At 36.2% G+C, this 27,259-nt stretch overlaps 1 protein-coding gene across 1 annotated transcript in view; it reads left to right on the plus strand.

Moving 5' to 3' along the window:
* Positions 1 to 27,259, plus strand: part of LOC149679464 (sushi, von Willebrand factor type A, EGF and pentraxin domain-containing protein 1-like) — a 43,376-nt gene that overhangs the window by 11,428 nt on the left and 4,689 nt on the right. The window contains exons 2-15 of the mRNA XM_089835228.1: positions 9,834 to 9,998; positions 10,069 to 10,299; positions 10,888 to 11,082; positions 11,231 to 11,443; positions 19,941 to 20,065; positions 20,579 to 20,699; positions 20,763 to 20,942; positions 22,706 to 22,924; positions 23,340 to 23,546; positions 23,848 to 24,060; positions 24,823 to 25,008; positions 25,066 to 25,263; positions 25,828 to 26,046; positions 27,022 to 27,216. Of these exons, the coding sequence (XP_089691354.1) occupies positions 10,083 to 10,299; positions 10,888 to 11,082; positions 11,231 to 11,443; positions 19,941 to 20,065; positions 20,579 to 20,699; positions 20,763 to 20,942; positions 22,706 to 22,924; positions 23,340 to 23,546; positions 23,848 to 24,060; positions 24,823 to 25,008; positions 25,066 to 25,263; positions 25,828 to 26,046; positions 27,022 to 27,216 (2,488 nt within the window). The 5' untranslated portion in view covers positions 9,834 to 9,998; positions 10,069 to 10,082. The remainder of the gene's footprint in view (positions 1 to 9,833; positions 9,999 to 10,068; positions 10,300 to 10,887; positions 11,083 to 11,230; positions 11,444 to 19,940; positions 20,066 to 20,578; positions 20,700 to 20,762; positions 20,943 to 22,705; positions 22,925 to 23,339; positions 23,547 to 23,847; positions 24,061 to 24,822; positions 25,009 to 25,065; positions 25,264 to 25,827; positions 26,047 to 27,021; positions 27,217 to 27,259) is intronic.

A 27,259-nucleotide genomic window follows, 5' to 3' on the forward strand; every position in this document is an offset into this window, starting at 1 on the left:
ATTAGTAAACGGTACATGACACTCCGGACTTGCCCGCCAACCTAACACTATAAAACATTCGTGTACATGAATGGTTATGGTTATGGCTTGACACTCGCTAGCGCCCGAACGACCGATCACTCAGTGTAATCGGTGTACAGTACATTTGTAAGTGAGTTCGGAAATTATATACAGAGAAACTGAAACACAGGTGTGATCCCGCCATTGGGGTGTTTTCTCTCTTTCATTTTCTCGCTCGCTTAGAAGCACCGCTATAGGCAGTGCTAGTTGACTAGCCTCCTGCCCGTAGTGAACTCTGGCACCGTCTGGCGATGACCCTTGGTGCGAGGGAGAATACACCCCAATGGTGGCCTCGCCCCTGTGTTTTCCGAAATGATCTTTACGCTCAGTGGCGTCGCTAGGCCTTTTTGGGGGGGGGCTATAGCCCCCCAAATTCCAAACTTAGCCCCCCCCCCCCAAAATAATCCGTAAACCCTACCAAAAAATTGCTGTTAGCAACCTAAAATTCTGTAGCAATATATAAAAAATTTTCAATATGAAACAGTAAAATTTTGAAGGAAAAAACAGATGGAGACAAGTAAAATGTTTCATGTTATTTCGAAGGGAGTCCCAATAGTGTGGACTAAAAGCTAACCAAAACTAAAAATAAACCTAAGACGAGTGAAAACCCTTCATAATCGGTTCCGTAGTCCTTATTAATAAAAGGTTGTACATCTTTAAAATACGAAAAATTTCATGTTAACACAAATTTACGGATAGTTTTAAAGGCCTACACATTTTCCAAAGAACCAATTATGCAATTTTTAGCCACCTTGTAGTATACGATAGGCTCTTAGTTTGACCCGAGCCGTAGTATATGGCCGGGGTTTTCGCTTTCGTTATCGTCAGATTTTAGCTTAAATGGAACCAATAGTGGTAGCTGAGCTCAGTTAGAGATTTTATTTTAATTAAAAAAATTTTCACACCGCACCCGGGAATTGAGTCTGGCTGGCTGGCGCAGCAGTAAGACACGCTACCACTGTGGGGTCGGACACTTCTGATTTTTTGTTTAGGGTCTTTGAATTTTTTTCTTTTTATTTATGTGCAAATTAAATAGATAACGATGTGGCTACTATTTAGTCCCAGCCATTGGGCCATCTTGTTTATATTAAGTGTAAAGTAGGGGGTGACGTTTCAAATGAAGACTGAGTTATGACCAAGAAATTCTAAAGTATGGAAATGGAAGTTCCAGTGCAACTTTACCTTCATAGAGGCGACAATAGAAATGTAGCATTTCGATATACGAAATTTAATGTATAAATTCGCGCAACACCCTGGTTTGGTATCAATTAAATATTTACATTTTCCATTCGAGTTATGCCAAAGTTCGCTTGCTCTTTTTAGACATCCAGTAGAACATTTCAAATATTCAATACTGATGCCTCAACACGTACTCCCTTCAAAATAATTAATTTCATGATAAAATGTTTTCGGAAAATGTAATTGTTCTTGAAAAAGCGTAGATATGTAATTTTTTCAATTAATTTAGAGGGACTAGATCGATTAACAGTAAAATCAGTTGATTGAATTAAATATTGATTAAGGATTGAGTGGATAAAAATAACTAGAAAGAAGTTGGGAAAACCAAAATATTACCTCTCCGAGTCAAGAGGTCTACTACTACAAACTTATTTACCTAGATATGAAATTATTTCTGTTTTTTGAAGTAAAATTTATGAAATATTGAAGCAGTATTCCAAGCATAGCGAATATACAGTAAAGCAGACGACATTTTACATCCAATAAGAATAAATCTCGGGCACATGGAAATCAGTCAATGGGGAAAAGAACAGAAAATGAAGTCTACGCTTCAGCTGTTTACCGTTTATTCTGATAGCTACATTCACAACTGGGATGTAGTGTAAACACTATCGTCTCGTCTCACCTCAACAATATTCTTAGTTTGCCAACATGAATGTTAACGTTAAATAACACCAAAGCTAAATTGTAGCTAGACGCACCGGAGCCTCCGGGATATCTAGGCCCATGCATGTAGCGAAGCAAGAATATTTTTTTGACTAATTTAGTTCACCGTGTTTTCCCGCTTGGGGCGCTTTCAGCACCGTAAAATAAACAAGTTCAGCCTCATGACCCCGTCGACTGCTACAATATTAGGGCAAGGTATAGACGTAGAGCGGTGAAGCCGAGGTCGCGGATAGTTAAAAAATGTTTTTGAAAATTTCCGAAGACCTTTATTAAACAATCATTCCAAAGAAGTAAAGGATAAAAATGTTAAGGTTAAAAAAAATGAAAGGTTTTGAAGGAGTAAAAAGTCCTCTAATGGTATATGAAAACTGTGAATTAGCAACATCAAGAAGTTTTGCTTTACTAAAAAAACAACGTTGTTGAAATCTCATAATTACTTTTTTGTCCATACAATCTAACCAATAGATTCAATAAAAAGTGAATAGCCCCTAAAAAATTACGTTAATTTAAAGGTGAAACCTTTCTCTTTCATAAAAGTTTTATAATTGGCCCCTAAAATGTCATCGATAATTTATGGAAGACCCCGGTCGCAACGGCCATTAAAGCGCCACCTCGTACACACAAAGGGTAAAAATATTTCCTCTATGAAACTGGATATTTCCCCACGTTAAATTCGACATGCATGGGCCTAGATATCCCGGAGGCTCCGGACGCACTAATAGTCAATGCGCACCATAAAGAGAATAAAAAGTCTGTAGCTACTACCCGTTTACCATTAGACCTTTTACTAATCCAATTGCCACCATGATCTTTTCTTCTATTATAAAATCTTACCCTGTTTATTTAAGAGTGTATTTAACTTTCGGCTCACTCTGAACCGTTAATGTCTCTTCATTATTGACACGAAAATCAAAGCCTAAAGTTTACTTCACCTCGGGCCTCAATTATTTACTCTTTGTTTCACTAAACCTATTGCGGATAATACTTGATATACCCGCCGGAGTCTAGGTCTTAGGTTTCTTCATGAAACCACTAAACCAAGGATTATTCTATATACAGATGTAGTAAAGCTTAAGTAATATATAAACAGCCATTTCAAATAACAATATTAAAAAAAATCTTTGGAATATCAAAATGAAACAGAGCTTTAAAGCTACAAAAGTACTAAATGCATCATAATTACGAAAAATACTTCCACATATTCACTTTATATTATGGAAAAAGGGAATATTAAGGTTCTGTATGATTTCTTAACACATCAACACAAGGCTTACTGCTAACGCGACGCACTAGTGTAACAATGGACGGACACACACAGACAAAAACATAGACTTCTACTTTACTCTTTCCGTATTAATTCTGAGTTGAGAAACACGATAATCTCGAATACTAAAACAAGGAAGGATTATAAAATGTGAAACATGGAGTGGAAGCTGTATCCTTATTACTCAGTTTTTTATTAACTAACGTTATCATTACTTGTCCGATATTAGCTTTGCAAAAGAGTTTCCGTGGTTTGTAATACAATGGAGTAACGTCTTTTTTACTCGCTCTATATTGACTATGAAATGTGTATAGTGTTTCGACTTCATACGCAATCTTCATTACTCGTCCTATATAAACTTTGACTAGAAATGTTTGATTGATAGAGGTTTTTCTTAAACAATTTCTTAAATTTATTTGATATTAATTATTATCTTCATCAGATATTTGCTTTAGTTATACTTACATCGTTTTAAGAAACTTTATTCGTAATATCGTTTGAACTTAAACTATTATTTTGGTTTCCCCGCTAGCGTACTGCCTTTGCCAAAGTTTTGGAAATCTAGGGTATATATAGCAATCGTCTCCCAGTACATATCAAGAAAGTACGCAATTGCGAAAACCTTCGGTGGTGATCCCACCTTATGGAGGCTAGACGTTTCTCGTAACCCTAGCTTATCGCCGCGTAAATCTTAACCATAACAGCGATAATAGAGTAGAAGCTAGTGTTGCAGATTGGTGTCTATGTGGTGTAGATGAAAGACCAGTTGATGGTGATGTTAGAAGCCAATGTTGCAGATTGGTGTCTATGTGGTATAGACGGAAGACTAGTGCATGGTGGTGTTAGAGGCCATCAAGTACGACAGTTTTCCGAATTTCTGTGAACTGCGAACGCAGTCCGGAAACTAACAATACGTTTGCTCCGATTTCCCAACTGGGAACGCGGTGACAGACACACACACATACACACACCCACCCACACACAGACACACACGTTGAGTGTAATACCTCTCCGTGACATACGTCACTCGGAGAGGTAGAAAATTTCAATATCTGAAACTTCAGTCAATTGATAAACCTCAAACATATCGTTTGTTTTTTCGGCCTTGGTCCAAACCAAGACGGTTTTTTATAATATCGTTTGAAGTAATTTTTCGACGTTCGTTTTGGCCAAGGCTTAAGTTGAATTTTGGTAAGTCTGTGTAATATACTCTTTATAGCGTCTTTCGTCCTTTAAGATTATAAAAAAAGCTGATTTCCAGCTCTGTTTTGGAATTTGATGTAGTCTGCTTCGTTTCATGCTAGAAACATATCGTAAGTTCCTAACCCTAGGTTTTACACTTTAAAATGCTACTGGAAAGATGACAAAAAGTGTTTTCGCTTGGCAGTTAAGACAGTGGTATTTACGTAAGCGCAGTTAATTCAACACTTCCATATGAGGTATACAGGGTTTCATTATTTTTTAATTATATATTAATTTTATTTTGGCTATTCTCAGTGAGCATTCATATGTTAGAACGCAATTTCGGATTTTTGTGGTCTTCCAAGTCTCCAAAACTGTAAGTTTAACATTTTAGGGCAAATTATTATAATAATCAAGAATATGTATAGATCATCAAGGGTATAAATAGGCAACCTAAGACCCATTTGATTTATGATGTAATAGATCATGTTAGGTTTAGATACAGGGTTAAGCTTATGTTAGGCTAGGTTGTTATGAGCGGCTAAATGTTTACCTGTTTTTGGAATTATCAAGTTTTATCAACTGAATATATTTCCCCTTTTCCAAAATTTTACTAAATTGAATTTGTTTTTACTCCTGATTATTGCTAATTATTTTGTTTATTGCCACAAATTTTCTAAAAAAATGGTATTTTAGCTTCTTTCTACCCTAAAAAGAGGCGCACTTTTAGCCATAATCAATGCACCCATGATCTTCTTAGAGGGAATTTACATAGGCTGATTGCAAGAATGATTTTACAGACAGCTTCTTAAATAGATTAGAGCACATCCTTTTTTTTGTAAAGTTTAACACACGTAACTTTCTCAACACACTTATTTAAGAAGTAAACAGTTCTACGAAATTAAATAGTTAATAATTTTACGATTTTGAAAAGGCTATTTATATTAATTAATACTCACTAATATCAATAATGTATGATAAACCAAAGATGATTTCGATTTATATTTTATTCAAAACCGCTAACTAATAGCATTTTTGGTTCCTTAGATAATAGGGACGGGAAATGACATTTTCAGCCTGTTAAGAGTTGACTACTGCCTTAAGACTGAAGTGACAGATATTATACAAAAACGTCTTTGTTTGGACCAAGACCGAAAAAACCAACGATATGAGTGAGGTTTATCAATTGACTGAAGTTTCAGATATTGAAAGTTTTCTTTAAGTATTTTTAGTAGTTTAATCCTTAATCACTATTTAATTCAATCAACTGATTTTACTCTTAATCGATCTATTCCCTCTAAATTTATTCAAAAAATTGCATATCTCCGCTTTTTCAAGAACAATTCCATTTTCCGAAAACATTTTATCATGAAATTAATTATTTTGAAGGGATTTCGTATCGATGTTCCTTAACTTGTAAGCACCTTGACGGACATTGGTTTAAATGTTAGTGGCTTGAGAAATTTTCAAGTTTGCACCAGAAAATGTTTTTCAACGGTTACAATTTGTTGAGAAGACTGATATTCGATAAAATATGATTAAGAGTAATTTAGTTTGCTCGGACTAATAAAATAATGTCGTTTATCAAAGGAAAAGGAACAACTTTTGTCCCATGTGGTACCTTTTAGTAGGTAGCTCTCCTTTCATGGACGGGAAAAATATTTTATAAGCATAAAAATAACCAAAGGTTAGTGTAAAGATTCCATAAAAAAAATTTCTCAGTACTGTACAATGTCATTTTATATTCAGCGCAATTAATACATAAATCACTTCACTCTAAACGAGTTATGAAATAAAGTTTTGCAGTCATCCGTGCTTGCAGTGTATGGGTGCTCTTCTTAGAAATTCAGTAGAATATTTCAAATATTAATTATTGATCCCTCTAAACGTACTCCCTTCAAAATAATTAATTTCACGATAAAATATTTTCGGAAAGTGGAATTGTTCTTGAAAAAGCGGAGATATGCATTTTTTTGAATAAATTTAGAGGGAATAGATCGATTAAGAGTAAAATCAGTTGATTGAATTAAATAGTGATTAAGGATTAAACTACTAAAAATACTTTCTTGGTCCAAACAAAGACGTTTTTGTATAATAGAATATGTTTGCATGGGATAATTTTAACGTTTTTAGAACATTCCCAAGTTAACGTTTTTTCTTATTTTGAACGCACTTTCTTATTATTCTGCCCTGTATTCGGATTAACATTGACATTTGAAGTTTGGTTATTCTAAACAGATGCGGAATTTATGTCGGCCATAGCGGTAATGGCTTGCCCTACGGCAGCGCAACTGCGTTGATTTTGAAATTTATCTTCATCAATGGTAAAGGAGCTTGGTGTACCCGCGTTACCGCTATTGGTAGGCATGTTTGTGCTCTAGATGAGTCTTCGGAAGCAACAATTTAATAAGGGTTGAACTATCTAAATATTTATTAATTTTCTATACGTATATGTATACTTATGTCCCAAAAACATTTTTATTTCTACCAGTGTTAACACACTTTTCTACTGAGCGTTTTCGACCCATTTTAAATTTAATACATTTTCATATTATGTGTTACTTTAATAACTAATCAATAATACATTTATTAAATATCAAATTTTATTTATTAGGCTCCACTTGCCGTTCTTCAATTACCTAACTTTCATATTTCTGTACTTCTTCCTAAGCCTAATTTTCAAACTCAAGCTGCGGCGATTTTGCTGGACGCTTTCCCGCAAAATCGTGGGAAATTATTTTAAGCTTCCCACGTAAGGCGACAGATGGCGCTAACGACTAAAGATAAAGTAATGATATTCGACGAATCCGAGTACACGAGGAGGAAATTCAACAAAAACTCTAGAAATACATATATTAGAACTCAATGGGTGTCGCTTCCCGTCCCTCTTTTCTTCATCCTTGCCCTATTTCTATGATCCTTGCAGAGCCCTTATCGACCAAGTAAATGCGCAGCGACATCTGTTTGCTGTTGGTTGAAACGGTCGAGGCGCGAAATTCAAACTAAGGCTTACGGTTCTTGGTTCTAATATAATATTATGTTACCTAAACTTTTCCTTTCAGCTTTCTCTTACTCGACAAAGTAATCTTATTATTAGTAAAGTATTTTAATTTGAAATGCATGTAATAAAATGTTAATTGATAAATAAACTTGTAAACTAAGTTTCACAGGTCTGCAGTTTCGTTTACCGATATTTTCGATATACAGATGTAGTGCTGCTAGTTTAGGACAGAAAACTTCTTGCATTAATCTCCCTCATACCGTATGTAAATGTTTCACGAAGAGTGATTAAAATGACCCTGACTGACGTCTTGTATAGATACCGATTAAAAGAAGAAATTTCTAATCAATTTTATTCCAAGTTCTGTAATTTGACTCCGTTTATTTGAATTGCTTTGCTCAATTCTAAGAAATCTTTATATCTCAAACATCATTCCAAAATTGTTTGGATCATTTCATAAATACGTATCCTAGGCAATCGCGAGCAAAAATGTATAACTATTAATATATTTTAAGTAAAAATAGTTTACCCATGGTTTTTTGTCACGTTTAGGAAGTATCCTTTTAAAGTTAAGAAAGGTTGACATTTTAGAAAATGTCTACCACCAGTTCATACTTAATTGTGGCCGCAAGTCTTTGTGCTATTTTCCATCTATCGCAACAAAACAGTCAGTATATACTACCATAAGTTTATAAGATATGTTCCATAAGCTTGTCACTGGTTACTGAGAGCTTGTCATAAAGTGACGTAGGTCGAACGTTAAAGATTCTCGAAAAGCGACGTCGAGTGAGGCGCTGTCCAAGGCTAAGTACAGACTAAATAGGAAGTTGGACTGCAATTTTAACCGAGTGTAGTCAATTTTCATTTGTCGTTCTCGAACTAGCTCTCAGAAAGTCTCTAGCATTAAGAAGTATATGTAGTGTCATACTTATGGAACTTATCTTATAAAATTATGATACTACTATGTAAACAAGGGGTACGTTCAGTAACCCTCTTTGATGGCAGCGCTTACTAAGCGATGTGAGATTTTTCCTACTGTACGCTTTTTCGCGTTTCCGGTTTTGACGTCATGATGCTCAGCGCTTTCCCATCAAAAAAACCATCTAATCGATATGGTTTTTTTGATGGCGTAACGTAGCGCTTGACTGTTGAACGCTTGGCAGACGAAAAGTTGGCGCGGGATTTAAAAATTAAATTCCAACAATGTTATTCCTACAGTAATTGTATTAGTTTTCTTTACAAAACTACTTCTACCATTCAAATAGGCATAATTTTCTTAAACAATTTCATTATTTGCGAGCTCGTTTATAATTAAAAAGAGCCATTTGCGCTTCGTAACGTTTTGAGGCCCAGCAACACGTTTCCCCAACTCCTATTTCTAAAACAGCGCTAACTTCAAAATGTCACTTTTCCGTTCAACAGCCTTTTACGTCACTGTGACGTCTCGAGCCCATCAACCACACATCAAGAAAACAGCGATTTCCTTGAGATTTTCGTTACTGAACGTACCCAAGGACTTTCCAAAATGGAGGCGGGGCACAGTGTCGACTGCTTGATATAGGGTTAAGCCGGAACATCCGGTTTGTGGACACAAAGACGTTAGATGGGGACTCAAAGGTAACAGTTTACAAAAGTCCTTTTGTTAAAAGCCATATCTAATTTCTTGGTTGTCCACATACCGTTCGAATGTTCCGTCTTTACAAAATAAGTTGGTCAAACATCAGACTATAATTTACCACTAACTTTTGTTAACTATAAAAACAAATGCTTTTAATTTCAACCAGTATCTTAATCGATTATTCCACATAATTTGACACAAATTATTTGGGTTTTTGAAACCCTGCAGGCTTGGTTTTTTTAAGTCTTGAAAAACAAACTCACGCACGAGACAGATTATTTTCAGCTTATCATGCATGATAAACATATGGCAATAGCCATTGAGGCAAGATCAGGTTGAAGAATACTGCTTGATTATAGTCAACGCTTTTTGATTGCTATATTGTTTTTTATAAAAACCAAAACAAGTCTTCTATTGCAAATATATTTAGTTATATAGTGGAGATTTCAATGCAGCGAAAAACAATTTTTGTTGTTTAAAATATGAGCCGTTATAAAAATACAACCACACCCAATATTGTACAGCTTCCTATTTTTTGTTTGCGCTAACAAGAATCTCATAAACCTTATAGGAGTTGGGTAAAGTGGACGCTTTGACAATAGCATAACCAAACAACGAGAAATTTGCGATTAGAATTCTAGTATACGAAGGTCACTCTAAACTTCACAAATCAGTTTAAAGCTAGTCGCACGAGGGGAGGGAACGGATGATCTGTTATTCTGTTTTTTTTTTTTTTTTACTTTCCACTTTCATTTTAACCCATATTCATCTGAAAATTAACGAAACCATGGTTTTACGTACAGTTCGGTTATGCGGAGAGCCAAAATTAATCAACGGAGGCGGCTACGAAATTGAAGGGTCGTTTCTCGTTTTTCTCTGTGACGATGGCTACGAACTTGTTGGTCCAGCAAGAACTAAATGCATTGGACGAAAATGGACTCCTGATCCTAATTCGGTGGAATGTCAAAGTAATTAATACACAGCAAGCGGAAAATTAAAATAAAATTAATTATTGTCTTTTGACTAATTTGTTTTTAGAAAAATCGGAGGATATGATTGAGGCGAAAGAAAATGATGAAAAAAATTGTCCGGAACCCCCCATTATCAAAAACGGGAAGGTGGGTCCGCATAGAGAGAATGGCGAACCCTATCGTGTTGGAGATGAACTTCTCGCGCATTGCGACTTTTACTACAAGGCTGTTCAGGGAGACACTTACCTTCGATGCATAGAGGGCCCACGATGGAGCGGCACATTTCCAATATGCATTCGTAAATACTTTTACACATTTCTTACATAAGAAAGTTTCCCTTCTTCTCTACCTATTGCGAAAATGATGGATCAGAAATGCGGACTGAGTATATCACTCTTAATATCAAATTTTTAATTCAATTTCAATCTTATTCTCACGAAATTATCATCAAGAAATTTGACCGAGTTTAACTTAATTAAAATATTTTGATGACAAAAATTATGAAAGTTTTCTGGACATAAAGGGTTTACCCAGTCCAATTGTGATTCATCGTTCTTTATTAAATTCAGTATATATTACAACTGGAACAAATATAAATTTGATAATCGCGATCTTTTAGATTGAGATTGGCTGATTAAAAAGTATCTTGCCAGTTTGTATGCAACTTTAGTTCTGATTTTCAAAGGGATTTCGTTCGATTACGGAACGGTAGCCAGGCTCATACTCTGTCTACGTAACTTATCAAGAGCCTTGATTTATCCAAAAGGCGTGCTTTAGAATTTCAGAGACAACCCCCTCCAACACAAAGGGTTGGGTTTAAGGGGATTGCAGTATCACTCACTACTCGATAAATTTCTTAACGATTTCCTTGCATGACTTATAAAAGGTTCGCATTGTGGACCGCCGCCTTCAATAAATGATGGATATTTATCGTATTACGATCAAAACGATTCTTATCCAGTTGGATCTCAAGCCAGTGTACAATGCAACTCAGGATTTACGAAAAGAAAACAAGAAGTTACTTGTCAGCCTGATGGCACATGGGAAGTCGAGGAGGCTATGTGCCAGGAAAGATTTAAAGGTTTTAATGATAATGCATTATGCGTCACTCTACTTTTTTGTAAAATAAATTTCTCAGCCCGCGGTTGTGGCCTTGTTCTCGATTTAAATTTCTAGACTGATTTCTTAATGATTTCCTTGAATGGCCTAAGTTATTTTCGCATTTTCAGATTGTCTACTCCCTCAACCTCCAAAAAATGGGTATTTGATAAGCGAATCATTGGGAAAAATTGCGCATAGTGAATATGATCCAAAGATTATGAAATCCATACCGGAAGATGAATACGTGTCATTTTCCTGCGACGAAAATTACAGAATTGAAGGCGAGGAAAGGATTTACTGCGACAAAGGTTCACTGGAACATGACGTACCTGATTGTGTCAGTGAGTATACACACAAAAAAAAAATTGAGTGTTTCTTTGGAGTGAAAATGGTGTACTTTTTAAATACACCTGTCAACATAACATCCAGGCTTTAGATTAGAAGTACCATGGATATGTATAATAAATAAGTTTTAATTAGGAATATTCACATTCTGTTAGAATCTGGTCTACAAGAGAGTCCCGAAACAGTATATTAAATTAGACAAATTCAAAACAAAAATTAATCAAAAATGTCTTGATTAGAATCAAGTCCTAAAAAGTATCGATAAGACTGAGGTTATCACTTGACTGAAGGATCAGATATTAACTTTTCTTTTTAATTGAAACTTAAAGGCATGCTTAAGAAAAAACAACGTTCCATTACCGTTTTCCGTTGAAATAACTTATTTTACAGGTAATCAATTTCAAAAATTTACTTATCTCGGGTTTTCGGGCACAATTCCATTCCCCCAAAACATTTTATCATTACATTAATCACTTTTGAGAGAGTACGTGTATGACATTCCCTCATTTGTGCCCGGCATGCTTCGCAGTGGATACGTTTTAAAACAATGGCTGAAAATTAAGTAGGGACAGTTAGATTTTTACTCGTAGTTATGAAAAATGATGTAATGTCTAGTGTACTTCAGTCAACAGTCATACTGTTCATTCTCATAGCTCAGGACATGATTAATGCTGCTCACTATTTCTCTCTCTAGTTTCAAACAATGGTTAGAGACCATTCAGTGCCGCGGGTCGCACATGAATATATTTCAACTACAGTTTACATCAATTCTCCGTGGTCGTACTATTAGCGGGTTAAGCACTAATTTGTTCAGAACATGTCTCGAAAGTGTGCTTGTTGTAAGTTTTTAAAGCAGTGTTGCCAATGTGTGGGTAATTTCCCACATCGTGGGAGATTTAGGTTTGGTTTTAGGCTCTGTGGGGAAAAAGTAATATTTTTCCGAAATCAATCAAATGTCGGAATTTTCCTGTTCAAGGGTTAATAGTGCGAAATTTTCAAAAATGCACTAATTTTAACTGCACAGTTAAAATTAGTGCATTTTCGAAAATTTTATCCGGTTTAATAATTTCAAGCGACATTTTGAAATAAATTCGGTGATTTTAAGTTTGGCACTGAAAAAAAAGAAAGCATATTTTGAGAATTTTAAAGCTTTATAGCATTTGTACATATTGTCAAAGCCATGCGGAGTGATATTCCATATTAAAAAAATATAAAAATATAAATCTGGACTATGATAAAATAGTCCAGATAAATATGACTGTAAAAAAGGGGGTGTGGGAAATGCGGCAAGTTTTTAAAATGGAAGTGGGAAAATCCACTTTGAAACATTAGCAACACTGATTTGAAGGTTTTGGTCATGGCTAAACAGACCGCTCAATCAGTTTTCTATTGTTTTAAAGCTTATTTTGACACGTTATCTCTCAAAAGTGATTAATGTAATGATAAAATGTTTTGGGGGAATGGAATTGTGCCCGAAAACCCGAGATAAGTAAATTTTTGAAATTGATTACCTGTAAAATAAGTTATTTCAACGGAAAACGGTAATGGAACGTTGTTTTTTCTTAAGCATGCCTTTAAGTTTCAATTAAAAAGAAAAGTTAATATCTGATCCTTCAGTCAAGTGATAACCTCAGTCTTATCGATACTTTTTAGGACTTGATTCTAATCAAGACATTTTTGATTAATATCTGCTCCTTCAGTCTTCATTTTAATTAAGATTGTTAAGAAACTGTTTTACATTTTCAAAATCTACACTAAGCAGAAACATATAAAAATGGGACCGTAACTTTTGCTCAATCAGTCATTTATTTATAATGATACTCCAAAAAATAAAAACGTAACTCATTGAAAATTTGTATTCTTATTGTAATTAACATAATACAATTTTTTACAACCCTTTATTGAAACGCGAGGCGCTCCCCTAAAAATTTTTTAAAACGCTGATTTAGCCTATGTCTGTTTAACCTTTAGCTCAAACTTTTCATAAGCCCAATATGAAATTCGGATGTCCTTAAAACTTCTCAACGACGATCCGAGATTTTCAATTTCGAACTTTTTTGTAGCATTAACTAACGTCTGTTTGATATTAAGCTTATAAACCTTAAACACAATATAGTCAGGGCAATGCCGACTCAATTTTTAAGGGCTACCCTAAAAGTCCACAAAGGTGATCCAAGATTGTTAATAAATACGCCTAAAAAGTGCCCTCTTCAAAATATGTAGCCGGGGAAAAGAGAGCGTGATCGAGTGGGCTATGCTAGTGGGTATTTTGGTAGTAAGTAACGGGGGTTGGGACTCCAGGCATAGCCCGCTCCATCACGCACTCGACAACGCAAAGCAACTCGCGCCAGCGTGGGAAATAAGGCGGTAACACAGGGCAAATGACAGAGTTTAAAAATTGCCTGGTACAGTTCAAAAATTAAATCGGAGGGGGGGGGTCAGTGGTCCACGAGACTACTAAAAAATTCAAGGGTAACCAGAGTCCACACATTAAAATTCTAATATTTTAATTATCCACTTCCTTAGCTTAGCAGACGACGTGCTCTGGCCAATGGTCACGGACCAATTTATTTATTCCAAGTCAGGAGGGTCTCTGGCCTAATGTCCAGTTTAAAAAAATCCTTATTTCCCACCCTGACTCGCGCTATAGGGCAAGCAGCTTGCGATGTGTTGCGCGTGATCGAGTACGCTATGGTCCGGTCAAAAGAAATCTTCAGTTCAGCCAAGAAGTTATATCAGTATCTCTGAGATACTGATATAACTTCTTGGTTCAGCGTTGTAAATAAGGCGGTGGCACAGGGAAAATGACCAGTTTAAAAATTAAATCGGAGGGGGAGCAGTGGACCACAGGACCACTAAGGAAATTCTAGGGTAACCAGGGTCCAGACATTATCTCAACTATTTTAATTACCCACTTCTTTAGTTTAGCAAACGCCGCGCCCTGGTCAATGGTCATGGACCAGTTCATTTATTCCAGGCCAGGGGGGTTGCTGGCCCAATGTCCAGTTTTAAAAAAATCCCTATTTCCCACCCTGCTTCAGTTGGGAGTCTGACTCCTGGAGCTCCTAAAGTCCAGAGATGCATATGACAAGGATTCATTTCTCATAAGCGAGAATGGCCAACTCTGTTGTGTTAGAGACAGCCTGGCAGCCTGGTATTTTTTTACTTCTAAAGTTCTAAGTCAGCTGGGTTTTCACCTTTAAAAGTTCATAAATCCCTTTAAAAATGTTATTAAATGAATGAATCTATACGGTTGCAGTTATGTCGAAATGAGAGCAATTAAATATGTGTCTTTGATATTTAGCTCTGATAATTTCAGAAAATTAATAAAAAGTAGTGTTATGTATTTAACCAGAATTTATTTTATTGAAATTTATTAATAATTATTTAATTAAAAAAATTGTAATACTATTTTATGTTTTAAATTTTACAAATAAAATTCAAAACAGTAAACATAGGGCAAAGGTTATATTATATTATAAATAGCCAGTGGGATTGATTTTAGCTATATCGCAATTAGAGCTCGACATTTTCTATCCATTATCCACAAATTAGTAATTAATTTGAATGAAAATAGGTGGATATCTTTTATTAATTGGGAAATAATGCACACACTTTACATTTAAATTTTAGAAGTTAATTTATTATTTACTTTTTGTATGTAATATTCAGCATTGATTTGACTAAGACAATTAACTAATTACCTACGAGGAATTAACTAGTATATATGTTTAAAATTATAATTTAATCGTTTCAAAACTAATATGGTTTTGAACCGGTTTTAATAAATTAGTTATTAAAATTTGTGATTATCGATTGGTCAATATTGAAAATTAACCAATGGTGGAACTAATTTTTTTTAAACTCAATGAAACTGAAATATCAATGAATCATCTACTGAAAGAGGTATCAACCTATTATTTTTTTTTCAAAAGAAGGTAAATAAGGATTAGATGGCTTGCTGCTTCAAACAAGATTTTTAACCATGAATAGAATATTTTGTTAATTTTAGTCAAATTTAGATATTCGGTAATCGAGTTGATATGAATAAAGCCGTTTTTGCTCATGTCTATTTTAAACTTTAATCACAGATTTCGCTTTCCATTTCACAAGCATAATAAACACTACTGAAGGGCGCAAATCTATCTGTGATCGGTAATGGTGACCAATATAGCAATTTGCCCAATTAATCAGTTTGAACTTCATTTGCACATTTTTATTCGTTAATTTGAAATGTTGCGAGAAATTTGAATGGAATATAAGTAGTTATCTCTTTCAGAAGATAATTGTTGATGTTGATATTAAAGATTCATTGAGTTAAAAAAACTGGTATTGGTATTTCAAGTAAGCTTTGATATCAACATCGTTTAATTTACGATATGGGCTTATGATGGTAGTCTGTTTATAAGATTAAATCGTTACTTTAAGTGTCACTAGACAGTATCTACCTCCAAAATCGAGGGTTAGTAACTTTATAACCATCTCCAAGTCACGGGATATCCGAGGGTCAATTTCTTATATCATAGCTATAGCTATAGCTCAGTCACTTTTGGCAAGGCCTAATACCATTTTGCTTAACTGGCGCTGTCAAATTCCTTTTAAAGCATAGATCATATAGTATCCACCCTTGATTTTCATTTCGCAACACACATTGGATTCGTAAACCTCGACACGCATCACGATTAGAAGCATTAAAAGGCAAAAACAACACACTGACCGCATACATTTTTAGTAAATAACATGTCTGACTACAGCTGTTTTCGGCCCTGAAGCGACCAAGGCTTAGCGCAATTTCACGGGTTTCACCGCCTTAAAAAAAGTGGCAAGTTTAGGAATAGATTGTGGGACAATAAAAAGGTGGAAAATTATGAAATTAGGCTTATATTAAAGCTTGAAACCTACTTTATATTATATTTAAAATCCATCCATCAGCAAATCCTCAAAAAATATGAAAATGACAACGAAAAAGGACCCACTCTCAAATTTTTTCCCCTTAAAAAAATGGCGGCCGCCACAAACTTGGTAATATTGTCACGGCGACAATATTAAAGCAGTCTTTTCTCACTACCGATAGGCCATTTCAACCAAAAGGCATTAAGAAAAAACAATCGGATTAATATGACGCAACTATACGTAAAAAAGGCCAATATTGGTCGCGCTGATAATTACTAGTAAATCAGTCTATCCATGCTTAAATAACGCAGATTGGGGTAATTTTGAAAACTTAAAATTAAACATACTTAAACTTAAAATTAATCAATGAAAGCTGGAAAGCACAAATACTAAATATGAGGCTTTCGTTTAAAACCGTTTTCAAATCAAACAAACGTATAGTTATATCATGACGGCTACAACAAGATGGTTATCTGTAAAATATTTTCCCATGTTATTTCTATGGGAAAATTTCGAGGTTTTCGTCAAAATCTATGATTATTTTTATGGAAATGAAAACCACCCTTAGCAACTTTATTTTTTATAAGAAAAACTAATGGATGGATCTTTTTGAAATTTTAACCACATATTTAGGGCCCGAATTTTAGTTCTGTGGAATTTTTTCAAAGCAGTTAATACGATACAAAAAAAGTTATAACCAATCAAAAAACAATCCTTATACATTAAAGTCGGTATGAGGTCTTATCTAAGAGAGCTATCGCTCTCCTAGAATTGTAAATACTAACTTATTATGGATTCTAATCTTTTACCTGATACAAGGTATTACGTTTAGGCTGCCGTTGAGGAGATCAAAAATATGACTTACAATCGCCCCCCTCCCCACTTTGCAAGTGAGAGGGAAACTCGTATTTTTTTTCTCTCTGCGCATGGGCGAAATTTAAAACCTACCACTCAGGATTCTCTGGAGAGATATAGTTCATTTTCCCAACGTGACCTACCTGCAAATTTATTGGCCACTTTTTGGCCTAGTTGAGAATCCATAATAAGTTAATATTTATTAACATCCATGATCGGTCATTTCATTCACGTTTTTCTTTAACTTGTGTGCCAAAAATCTATCACTAAAGTTCGGAAACTGTTAAAAATTGGTCTGCGTTTCATTTTAGGCATACATAGTTGAATAGCACATAATTGAAAACTTTTTGAATTTAAGAAATTTATTGTGACAGCCCACCTGCTATTGAAAATGGTTACTACGTCAAAAGGAGATCTAAAAAGAGAGTATTCAAGAAAGTAATGTACAGGGAAGGAACTAAGTTGTTCGTCAATTGTACAGAAGGGTATCGCCATAAGATCGGATCACCTAAAATAGTTCAATGTCTCAGGGTTAAAAACGATCTTTTATGGACTTCGGAAAAACCCATATGCGAAAGCAAGTTTTTATTTTTCAATTTGTCCAAATTAATTAAAAGTTAAAAGTAATTTGGTTCTGAGTGGTTATGTAATTTTTAAAGTAGGCCTAGCTATTGCCCTACTGATCTCTGTGTAGTTTGGTGGGGTGTGCTGTGTTCGTGGTTATAGTTGGAGGAGAATTCTACTTCACCGAGTGACTATAACGTCACGGAGAGGTATTACACTGGACGTACCGGTGTGTGTGTGTCGGTCTGTCTGTCACCACGTTCGCAGTTAGCAAACCGGAGCAAACGTATATGCTACTAGCTTTTACCCGCGGTGTCGCTCGCGTGTAATAAGAACTTCAATGAAAATGATATAAAGAATGGGTAGATTTTACTGATGACTAATATTTTTGTAGCACCCAAGGAGCGAAGGCACTCGGCGTTGCCCGTCAGCCCGTCGGGCCATTTTTTATTACTTTTCATGCGCACATTATTCCATAAAGAAAGGTTTTTAAATTTCTGGCCGCCATTTAAAAAGATGACAACAAATCGAACCCAAAAGACCATTCAGCCCGTCTATAGGCTAAAGGAAACCAGTGTACCAAATATTTGCGAAATCGGTTGAAAAGCGTGGACTTTGTTGCATAGAGAAGATTTTTTACATTTCTGGGTGCCATTTATTAAAATGGCGGCGGATTGGAAAAATCTTTCTTAGTACGCGCCTACTACTTATGAGTAACGTTCCTGCAAATTTAGGGCAAGCGGTTTGGGCTGGGCGTTGATTATCAGTCAGTCAATCAGGACTTTGATTTATATAGATATAGATATCCGGACCGCGTTTGCAGTTCACAGAAAGCAATATATGCTTCTACTCCATTATCGTCGTTAGGATTAAGAAGTACGCGGCGATCGGCTAAGGTTACGAGAAACGTCTAGCCTCCCAATGGCAGGTCTTCCACCAAAAGTTCACGCAATTGCGAGTTTTCTTATATTTATTTAAATTTAAATAAAATGAGTCTGATACTCCATGAAGTATCAGACTCATTTTATTTAAATTTAAATAATTAATAGAACCATGGATCAGAAGTTTAACATTTATGAGTTTTCTTATAATTTATAGCATAAGCATATCAAACCACCCGTAAGCGTGAATTCACAATAAGACCACGGGTAATCACCATTGTACAAGGGCGCCAGAGAGAAATTTGAGGTTCTACGCCTCCTAGTGGGAAAACGAAGCAATTCTCTCCTTCCCGATTCTCTCTACCACCTTATAACCCGGAAATCTAAGCAGTCGTCTGCTTCTGCAATAAATGGCAGCGGTAATTAGTACGGGCTTTTAAGACTTAAGTTGTTTGTTTAAGATTAGGAAAAGCAAATTATCTCGAATTTTTAAAGAAAATGGGAAAAACTCTTAGTGATAAGTGTAGACAGGACAACAGGTTTCTTACGAATAGGATAAGTACAAAAGATAAAAGTGTAGGTTGCAGCATGCCTTTATTACGCGAAGTCGCGAACTACAAAATCCACGTTTTAGCCCCACTAGCAGACGACAATGTTTGTTATGATTACAAGTATTAATAGAGGTAGAGCTTATAATAGGTAAGAATAAGATATACAGTCCTTGTATTTATTCCCAAGCTTCCGGTAGCATCCCTTGCGCGATTTGAATAAAGTTTCCCTTTTGTGCCACCAGGAAGACTTGTCACCCGAGTTTTACCTAGACAATGCCTGTGGCTAACTTCCCGCCGATTCACGCTTACGGGTGGTATGATATGCTTATGTTTATAGTGAATCAATCGCCTTATATACCCTAAATTTCCAAAAATTGTTAAAGAGGCATACGGTTGAATTCAAACATCAACAATAGCTATGTTTAAAATGATTTTAGGAATAAAGTTTCTTAAAACGATTTAACTAGAATTAAGCAAAATTAATGACGATTAATTTATTTAGTTATTTAAGAAAAACCTCTTAATTGCGTCTCGATTCGGAGAGGTATATTTTGGGTTCTCAACTTGTTTGTAATGGCCTATTTGTGTTGTAACTTTTGTCATAGTGTTCACGTTCGCTTTTCTCGCGGAGTTCAATTCGATTGTGTTCCTTACTGCTCTTTTTATGAAACTACACCCTTTGTTTACCAAAGATGAGCGTTAGGCTTAGTATTTTAACTATTAAAACTTTGATTTTTTTTACATTTTAGAATATTCGCTATGTGGCGTAGACGTTAGAAGCCCAGCTCGGGTTTTTGGTAAAGAAACAAAAACCTATTGGCCATGGATGGCTATGCTAAGGCAATTCTACAAGGATGACAAAACATTCTATGGAGTAAGTTTGAAAGCCTCCGCTAAAACTGTTAGCGGTGAGGTGGAAATGGATAATCAAGTGGTTTTTTATCGCTTTGACTAATAATTGTTCGAATAATTTACATGATGAAATATCTTCGAATGATTTGAAAAATCAAAACTATTAAATTAAAGGTTAGACCTCGCGTAACTAAAAATTGTTAGTTGGAATGCTAAAGTGCCATGGTTGCATGGGATTGGATGGATTTTGATTCCATTTTGATTATAAAAATCCTTCAGATGTTTCGTTACCGAGAAAGGTGTCTCGATATGGGCGTATAAAAAACATCTAATGTTTGTCTCTCCTTTTAAGAATTAGTAACAAATTTGTAACAGTTTTTATTTGAACACTATCTTGAAAATAGTCACGACGATGAGGCTTTATTGCGGGCTGGTCCATCTTGTTTTTTCACATTATTTTTCCCAATTTCGCACGAGTCTTTGGGTTTTTTTCAACCTATTGTCGTTCAAGTTATAAATGTTAATGTTTTGACAGTTTTGTGGCGGATCAATCATTGACCGAGATTGGATACTGACTGCGGCTCATTGCATGTATCGTGGTGGACGACCAATAGAGGAGAAAATGCGAAATCCCGAAAACGTCTATGTTCGCCTGGGTAGGTATTCGTTTTGGCTCAAAAATAAGGGTAGTTCTAATTTTTTAATCAAAATTTTAACAGGCTACACGAAATCTCTAAATGATACCATTATTCAAGACATTAAATCGTCCAAAATATACATTCATCCTGACTATTTCAAGTTAGCAAACTTTGACAATGACGTTGCACTTATAAAACTTGCGCGCTCTATCGAATATGAGGAAAGAGTTAGACCTGTGTGTTTATGCCCACCAGCCAAAGGTGTGTTCAAGTTTTTAAACAAAAATTAATTTTACTAGGATACTGACTCATTTGTTTCCTAAGATTGAAAGTTGTGCACCCACTCTTTTAAGGTTCGTCATTTTCCTGTTCTCTCTACCAGATGTCGTCATTCAAGGACTCATTTATATTTATGTTAATACTTGTGCTCTTAGTTACTTTTGGTAACGGTTAAAGGTGCTCTTAGGGCATTAGGAATATGGAGTGGAGGAATTTAATTTTGGTGGTTAGTTAAAAATCTCCACTTTATCCCCCCCCAATCAATGGTCACGCGACGCCCATATCTGAAACCTTTTCTAATAGAATTTGCAATACAGTAGGAAGTTAAGCTCAGCCGCAGCTTTAAGGAGAGAGAGACGGAGCGAAAATCAGTATAGGGAGCCGTATCCATCCGTGGTGAGAGCGATCTACGGTACGCTGCGGCGCCTGAGCGCAGCTTCCTCGCGCAGAGTTGACGTAGGGGATGACAGAGACAATACGAGGAGTAGTACCATCCCTCCCATACGCAAAGGGAGTTGCGTCCTGAAATTAAACGTACCAAAAACTGTTTTCACTACTCCCCCCCCCAAGCCCTATTTTCTAGGGCTGTGCGAGCCTTGAATTTTTGGTTTCGAGTCGAGTCTCGAGTATTGAAATTTTCCCTTATCGAGTCTCGAGTACTCGAATCGAGTATCGAGTAGTTGGAAAATTTGTTTCGAGTATTTATCGAGTAATTGGGAACTGATTTTGCAGTATTTCAGCACTTTCTGTTAATTTATCGCTCTCATAATAGACATTTAGTGTAATTTTGATCATCGACAACTACTTCAAATAATTCCCGGACGGTATTAGTCTTCTTCCCTTTAAATTTAACAAACGTAATTCCTAATTAATATGTTCTTCGCAATCTCATTCCTCACCGAAGTCACTAGCCATAGTTATACTTCGAGCAAAGTCTCAAACGAAAATTACTAAGCTGAATTTAGAACTAATAAATAAAATAAAAGAACAATAATAATAGTCAACGCGCCTTTAACTGTATTTCACTACTTTTACTTCCACTGTTGAACCAGCTAGGAGCTACTACCCCATTACATTACACTGGCATTATGATCTAAACTACCCAATCAGCACTGACTTGCGTCTGTTAACCAATAAGTGTGACTTTCTAGTAGATTTTTATAGCTACTACATCCCATTTTCAGAGCTAAAGGCTTTCCAAAGACTGTTCGAGTATTTATCGAGCCTTGGTTTGATACTCGAAACTTTTTCGAGTCTCTGAAAATCTCTTATCGAGTATCGAGCCGAGTACTCGCACAGCACTACTTTCCCATTTTTCAGCGGATTTTATAAAGCGCGTTTTTATCTCCTTCTCTCTCTCCTCTTTGGTGGGATGGAGTCCAAATCTCCAAACCAAAAACGTAGCCTCTCTGTATCCTCCGCGTTTTGGTAGTGTCATGCGGTACGGTAACATCGAAGATGACCCCTGTGTCATAAAATATAAGCTAGTTCTCATACAAATACCATGGCGCTACGAGTCAGCGCTAACAATCGGCTACCAAAGGGTGGGGGCATGCGCAAGGGACACTGGGAGACTTTCATTGCGGCTCACGGCCCACGCCCATTTCGACTATATCCTTCAAGCCCATTGCATGTAAATAAAACGCCCCTTTGAGAAAATTTCAATGGGACCCAAGCGCACCTCATAGCATCCAGCTCCTCATGTATTGCGAAGAAATTTTTTCAGAAGTCATTAATGTTTTCAGATATTCCAGATGAGTCAAATTTGTACGCCGAAAAGACTAAAGGCTGGGCCATAGGATTCGGGATCTTCAGTCGTGAGCAAAAAGATGAAAGCGAAACGTTCAAAACCCTAAGAGAAGTTGCCTTAGAAATTAGAAGTGACGAAGAATGCGGCAACGGGTTGCATGGAAGCGCAATCAAAACATACACAGCGGGAATGTTTTGTGCTGGCGGTGAAAAAGGTATAGTTACATATAACCCATCAAGAAATATACATGCTATAATACTCCACAACCTTGCTTTTTATATAAAAACGGCACTTATACAGTATTTTTTCGTCAACGCAAAGTTTCTGGTGGCACTGCATGTGGTTCTGGTTGCCCAATACCCGATTTCGTCGAATCTAAGAGCGGGGCAAAATCCTGCCGTTCATCTCGCTCTTTGGTGAAAGCGCTGTAGGCGTTTTGGATCCAGATAGTGCGTAGGGACGGCAATGGATCATTAACCCCCTTGTTTGTCCCGATACTGGGGGATATACCTACTCCCCTTGAAGTATATGATGGAGGGATTTTTCTTGAGCCTAACATGAACACAAAATTGCTGAATTACAGCGTCTTCTCCGAATCCTAAATCTCTTGCATTTTAAAACTATTTCAGACAAAGACACTTGCCACGGAGACAGTGGAGGTCCATTTATGAAACAACAGAATAATGCTGATGGTACAGTTTCTTGGATACAAACAGGCATTACTAGTTTCGGCCCAAAAGGTACATGCGCAAAAGAAGGAGAATACGGGTACTACACTAACGTGGCCAACGTTAGGGACTGGATCGACAAAACCATACAAGTGCATGGAAATAATAGTAAACCTCCTTTTCATGCTCTCTTTTGAGACCCTTGTCAAGAAAGTATCCGCTATTGCCTTGAGGCCACTTTTGCATGATTTCCTTACGAAAAATGCTGTTTAATTTATTTTTAGCTACGTTTCATAACCAACGTACACGGTGACGGAGTCAGTTTTAGTAGTTATATCTAATATAATCGCTTGATTTTTCTTACTAGCATCTTCCTTTGATTGCTTTGCTGTAATTTCACCTAGTTTTTCCAGTTAATTGTCAACGAGTATAATTGTGACTTACGTTAATATAATATTATTCCTCGCAGACTGTCTACTTCCTCAACCTCCAGAAAATGGATACTTGATAAGCGATCATTGGGGCATAATTACCCATAGTAAATATGACCCTGAGATTATAAAATTCGTAATGGAAAATACATCGGTGTCATTTTTCTGCGACGATAAATACAAAATTGTTGGCAAGGACAAGATTTACTGCCAGGAAGGTGAACTGGAACATGAAGTACCCATGTGTGTCAGTGAGTACTCAATATCATATCTAGGCTTTCGAAGAACTACTATGATAACAGAGGTCACTGGCTATATGAAAATTACAATACTAAACATATTACACAGAACAGATAAGAACTTTTAACTGACCCACAGTTTTAAGTTCAGTAGCTCTTCAGATTCGATATTTACGAAGGGTATTTCTGATAAGTCTGCCAAAAATTAAAGGGTGTGTTCTTATGGTCCAGCTGAGTCGAAATTATCAAAGAACATGGGGTCTACTTCATTTGGTTAGGCCTACCGAGATATGGGTTAACAAATATTGGCTAATAAAACAAAAAATGCTCACATGTATAGTAAGACATGTTAGGTTCTTTAGGTTTATTGAATCTTTATCTAGAAGAAGTGGACTGTTAAAATAGTAGAAGTGTGAATACGTTTTAAAACTAAATACTCTACAAGCGGGACTGTTTCCTTGTTTTAGGGGCCAATGTTTGGGCGCTGATATCTCCGTAACCAAATGTTGTAGACACTAAGTTCTTCCACACTTTCGACTTTGTAGAATTATCAGAAATACCCTTTGCTAATATTCAAACACACTTTTGTATACATTTTGCCACTTGTATTTATAAATCCAGAGCCTATAAAATTTAATAAAAATGTGATCGAAAAGCGTATTGAAATAAGAAGTCAAGATATACTGATTTTCTTTTGATGGTGTTAGTTTTTTGTTAGTGGTTTGCTAAGGTAACTTTGATTCAAGAGTCTACCGATTAATATCGTTTGAACAGCGATGTCCTGTGAAACGCCACCCAGTATTGAAAACGCAGTATACCAGAAATTATGGGAGTCCGGAAGCGCTTTTAACTACGGAGATCAAATTCGTTTCGCTTGTAATAATGATTTGGTTTTGGTTGGTGCAAAAACATTGACATGTTCTGTTAAGGGTTGGTCTGACGATTTTCCATCATGCCAAGGTATTGCTAACATTTTTCTACTATATATTAATATTTACATACACACTTATTTTGCAGCTATGAATTGCGGAAACGTTGACCTCGCGGAAGGAGTTAAAATTGAACGTTCTACCAACCCTTTAAACGACCAAAACAAGTATCCATATCAGACGGAGATTTTCTACAAATGCGTCTCTCTCATCTACGAGCTAAATGGTAGTTCTTCTCAAACGTGCACTGAAAATGGATGGAACGGCAGAGAACCGTTTTGTAAATGTACGTATGATACTCGTACAATACAATGTAACTTTCCTCCTGAACTCCTTGTTTAGCTTGGCGAAGGAATCCCGCCCACAAATACCTTCTGCCTTCGCCAAGCCAAAAATGGAGTACGTCAGGAAAGTCCCCTAGTGAGGGATCCACTGGACCCGAATTTGGCTTTAATCTTCGATTCACGCGAAGTCGATGAGATACATCAATTTACCAGAATAGTCTTGAGGGATTTTCACAAATTTTTGAATTAAGCCTTTAGCTCTGTAGCTCTACAAAATGGAATACAGAAGTTTCAAGTATGTTCATCTTCATGACCCACTGTATTCATTATTGACAATTCTCTGCACACAATTGAAGAGCTCGCATTTCAGAATCTAAACGAAAGCTTAAAAACTATTGAGTTATTCAGAAGGGACGTGTTACGACGTTAGTGTCCCCCTAAGACAATTATTAAAGCGCGAAAAATTTCAAAATTACAGAAAAGCCAAACGAATATTAGCTGCATCAGGCTTTTCTATCAGTTATAAAGATTTAACCGTAATTTATCGATAATACTTTATGTTTCAGTGACTGGCTGTCTAAATCCTGATATTCCGGAGAATGGTCGAATTTATCGAAGATATAAAAATAATCCCTTATCAAAGTATTACGCATTCGGTGATTTCGCCCTGTTTTCCTGCAACTGGGGATACAAAATCGAGCAAGAGTCCAACCAGACTGAAAATCAAGGGTCGAAGAGTCTCTGCACATCGAACGGAACGTGGACTAAAATTCCTCGGTGCATCGGTAGCGATTTTATTAATAATAATAGAACAAAACAGTTCGAGACAAAAAACAAGATGACCCAAAGGGCTGAGGCATAATAGTAGCCTCGTTGTTATCTATTTAATTAGCACATAAATATAAAGAAAAGAAATATAAAGACCCCTAAGATACAAATACAAAAGTATCCGACACCAAAAATACAAATTCATAAGTATCCGACGACAAAAAATTAAAGAGGGTTCCCCCATCCCCTATCCCCGTCACTTTAGAGGTAAACTAAAGGAAAAAATTTTAGATTTTATGGAGTCTTTATGGTAAAGTGGTAGAGTGTCTTACTACTGCTCCTGGAAAATTTTTAACTAAAAAAAAAAAATCTTTAACCGAGCTCAGTTACCCATATGGGTGGGATGAGGTACAATCGAGTTCGTTTTAATCGAAAAACTAACTTACTTGGCACAAATGATAATTTAATATTATTCTAAAAATTAAGCCAGGGATAGATTTAATTTTGGAAGTAAAAATGGAGAGCAGAGTAATGTGAGCGCGCGTCAAAGTCCAGGACCCCCTTCCAAGGGGTATGAAAGGAGAGCCGTTTATAGCAACACAGGTAAAAACGAAACTACGTATTTTTCGCCGTCCCCGTCAGCAACGTCATCGAAACGTAGTTTAAGTGAGCCAATAAGATAATTTAAACTTTTCGTTACGTGTTGGAGGGAGGAGCTCTATACTTGGCTGTGAGTCGGACTGAAGTAAATTTAAACCTTTCTCCATTACTACTTCTAAAAAATCTTACACTGTAATAATTACTTTTGGACCACAAATTCAACTGAGGAGCAGAAATTTCCATTTAAAACAGGGTCGATAGAAACGTTGGTTTAAAGTGAAAATTCTATACAACCTCAGTTCAGTTCGTGTAGATTGTAGCAGCTATTTTTCTTACACAAATAACGCGCTGAAGTTTGAAAGGTTCATTAATACACACGTGCTTTCCTTTAGAGGTTACATGTGACAGTCCACCCAAAATTCCAAATGCCAGTTTACAAACTACTGCACTCGTGAGAATGACAACTGGATTCAAAGTGGCTTACGACTGTAACGATGGACACCATATGGTGCCGAAGGGAGAAGATCCTCCGGGACTTAAATGCACTGAAACAGGCCAGTGGTCCGAACCGAACTTCGAATGTCAAAGTAAGTTTATCTTTTCGTTAAAAATGCCAATGAATTTTATCAT

Source organism: Phalangium opilio, unplaced genomic scaffold (genome assembly GCF_054372755.1).
Source record: "Phalangium opilio isolate 3A_F unplaced genomic scaffold, DU_Popi_V2 ptg000041l_1, whole genome shotgun sequence".
NCBI lineage: Eukaryota > Metazoa > Arthropoda > Arachnida > Opiliones > Phalangiidae > Phalangium > Phalangium opilio.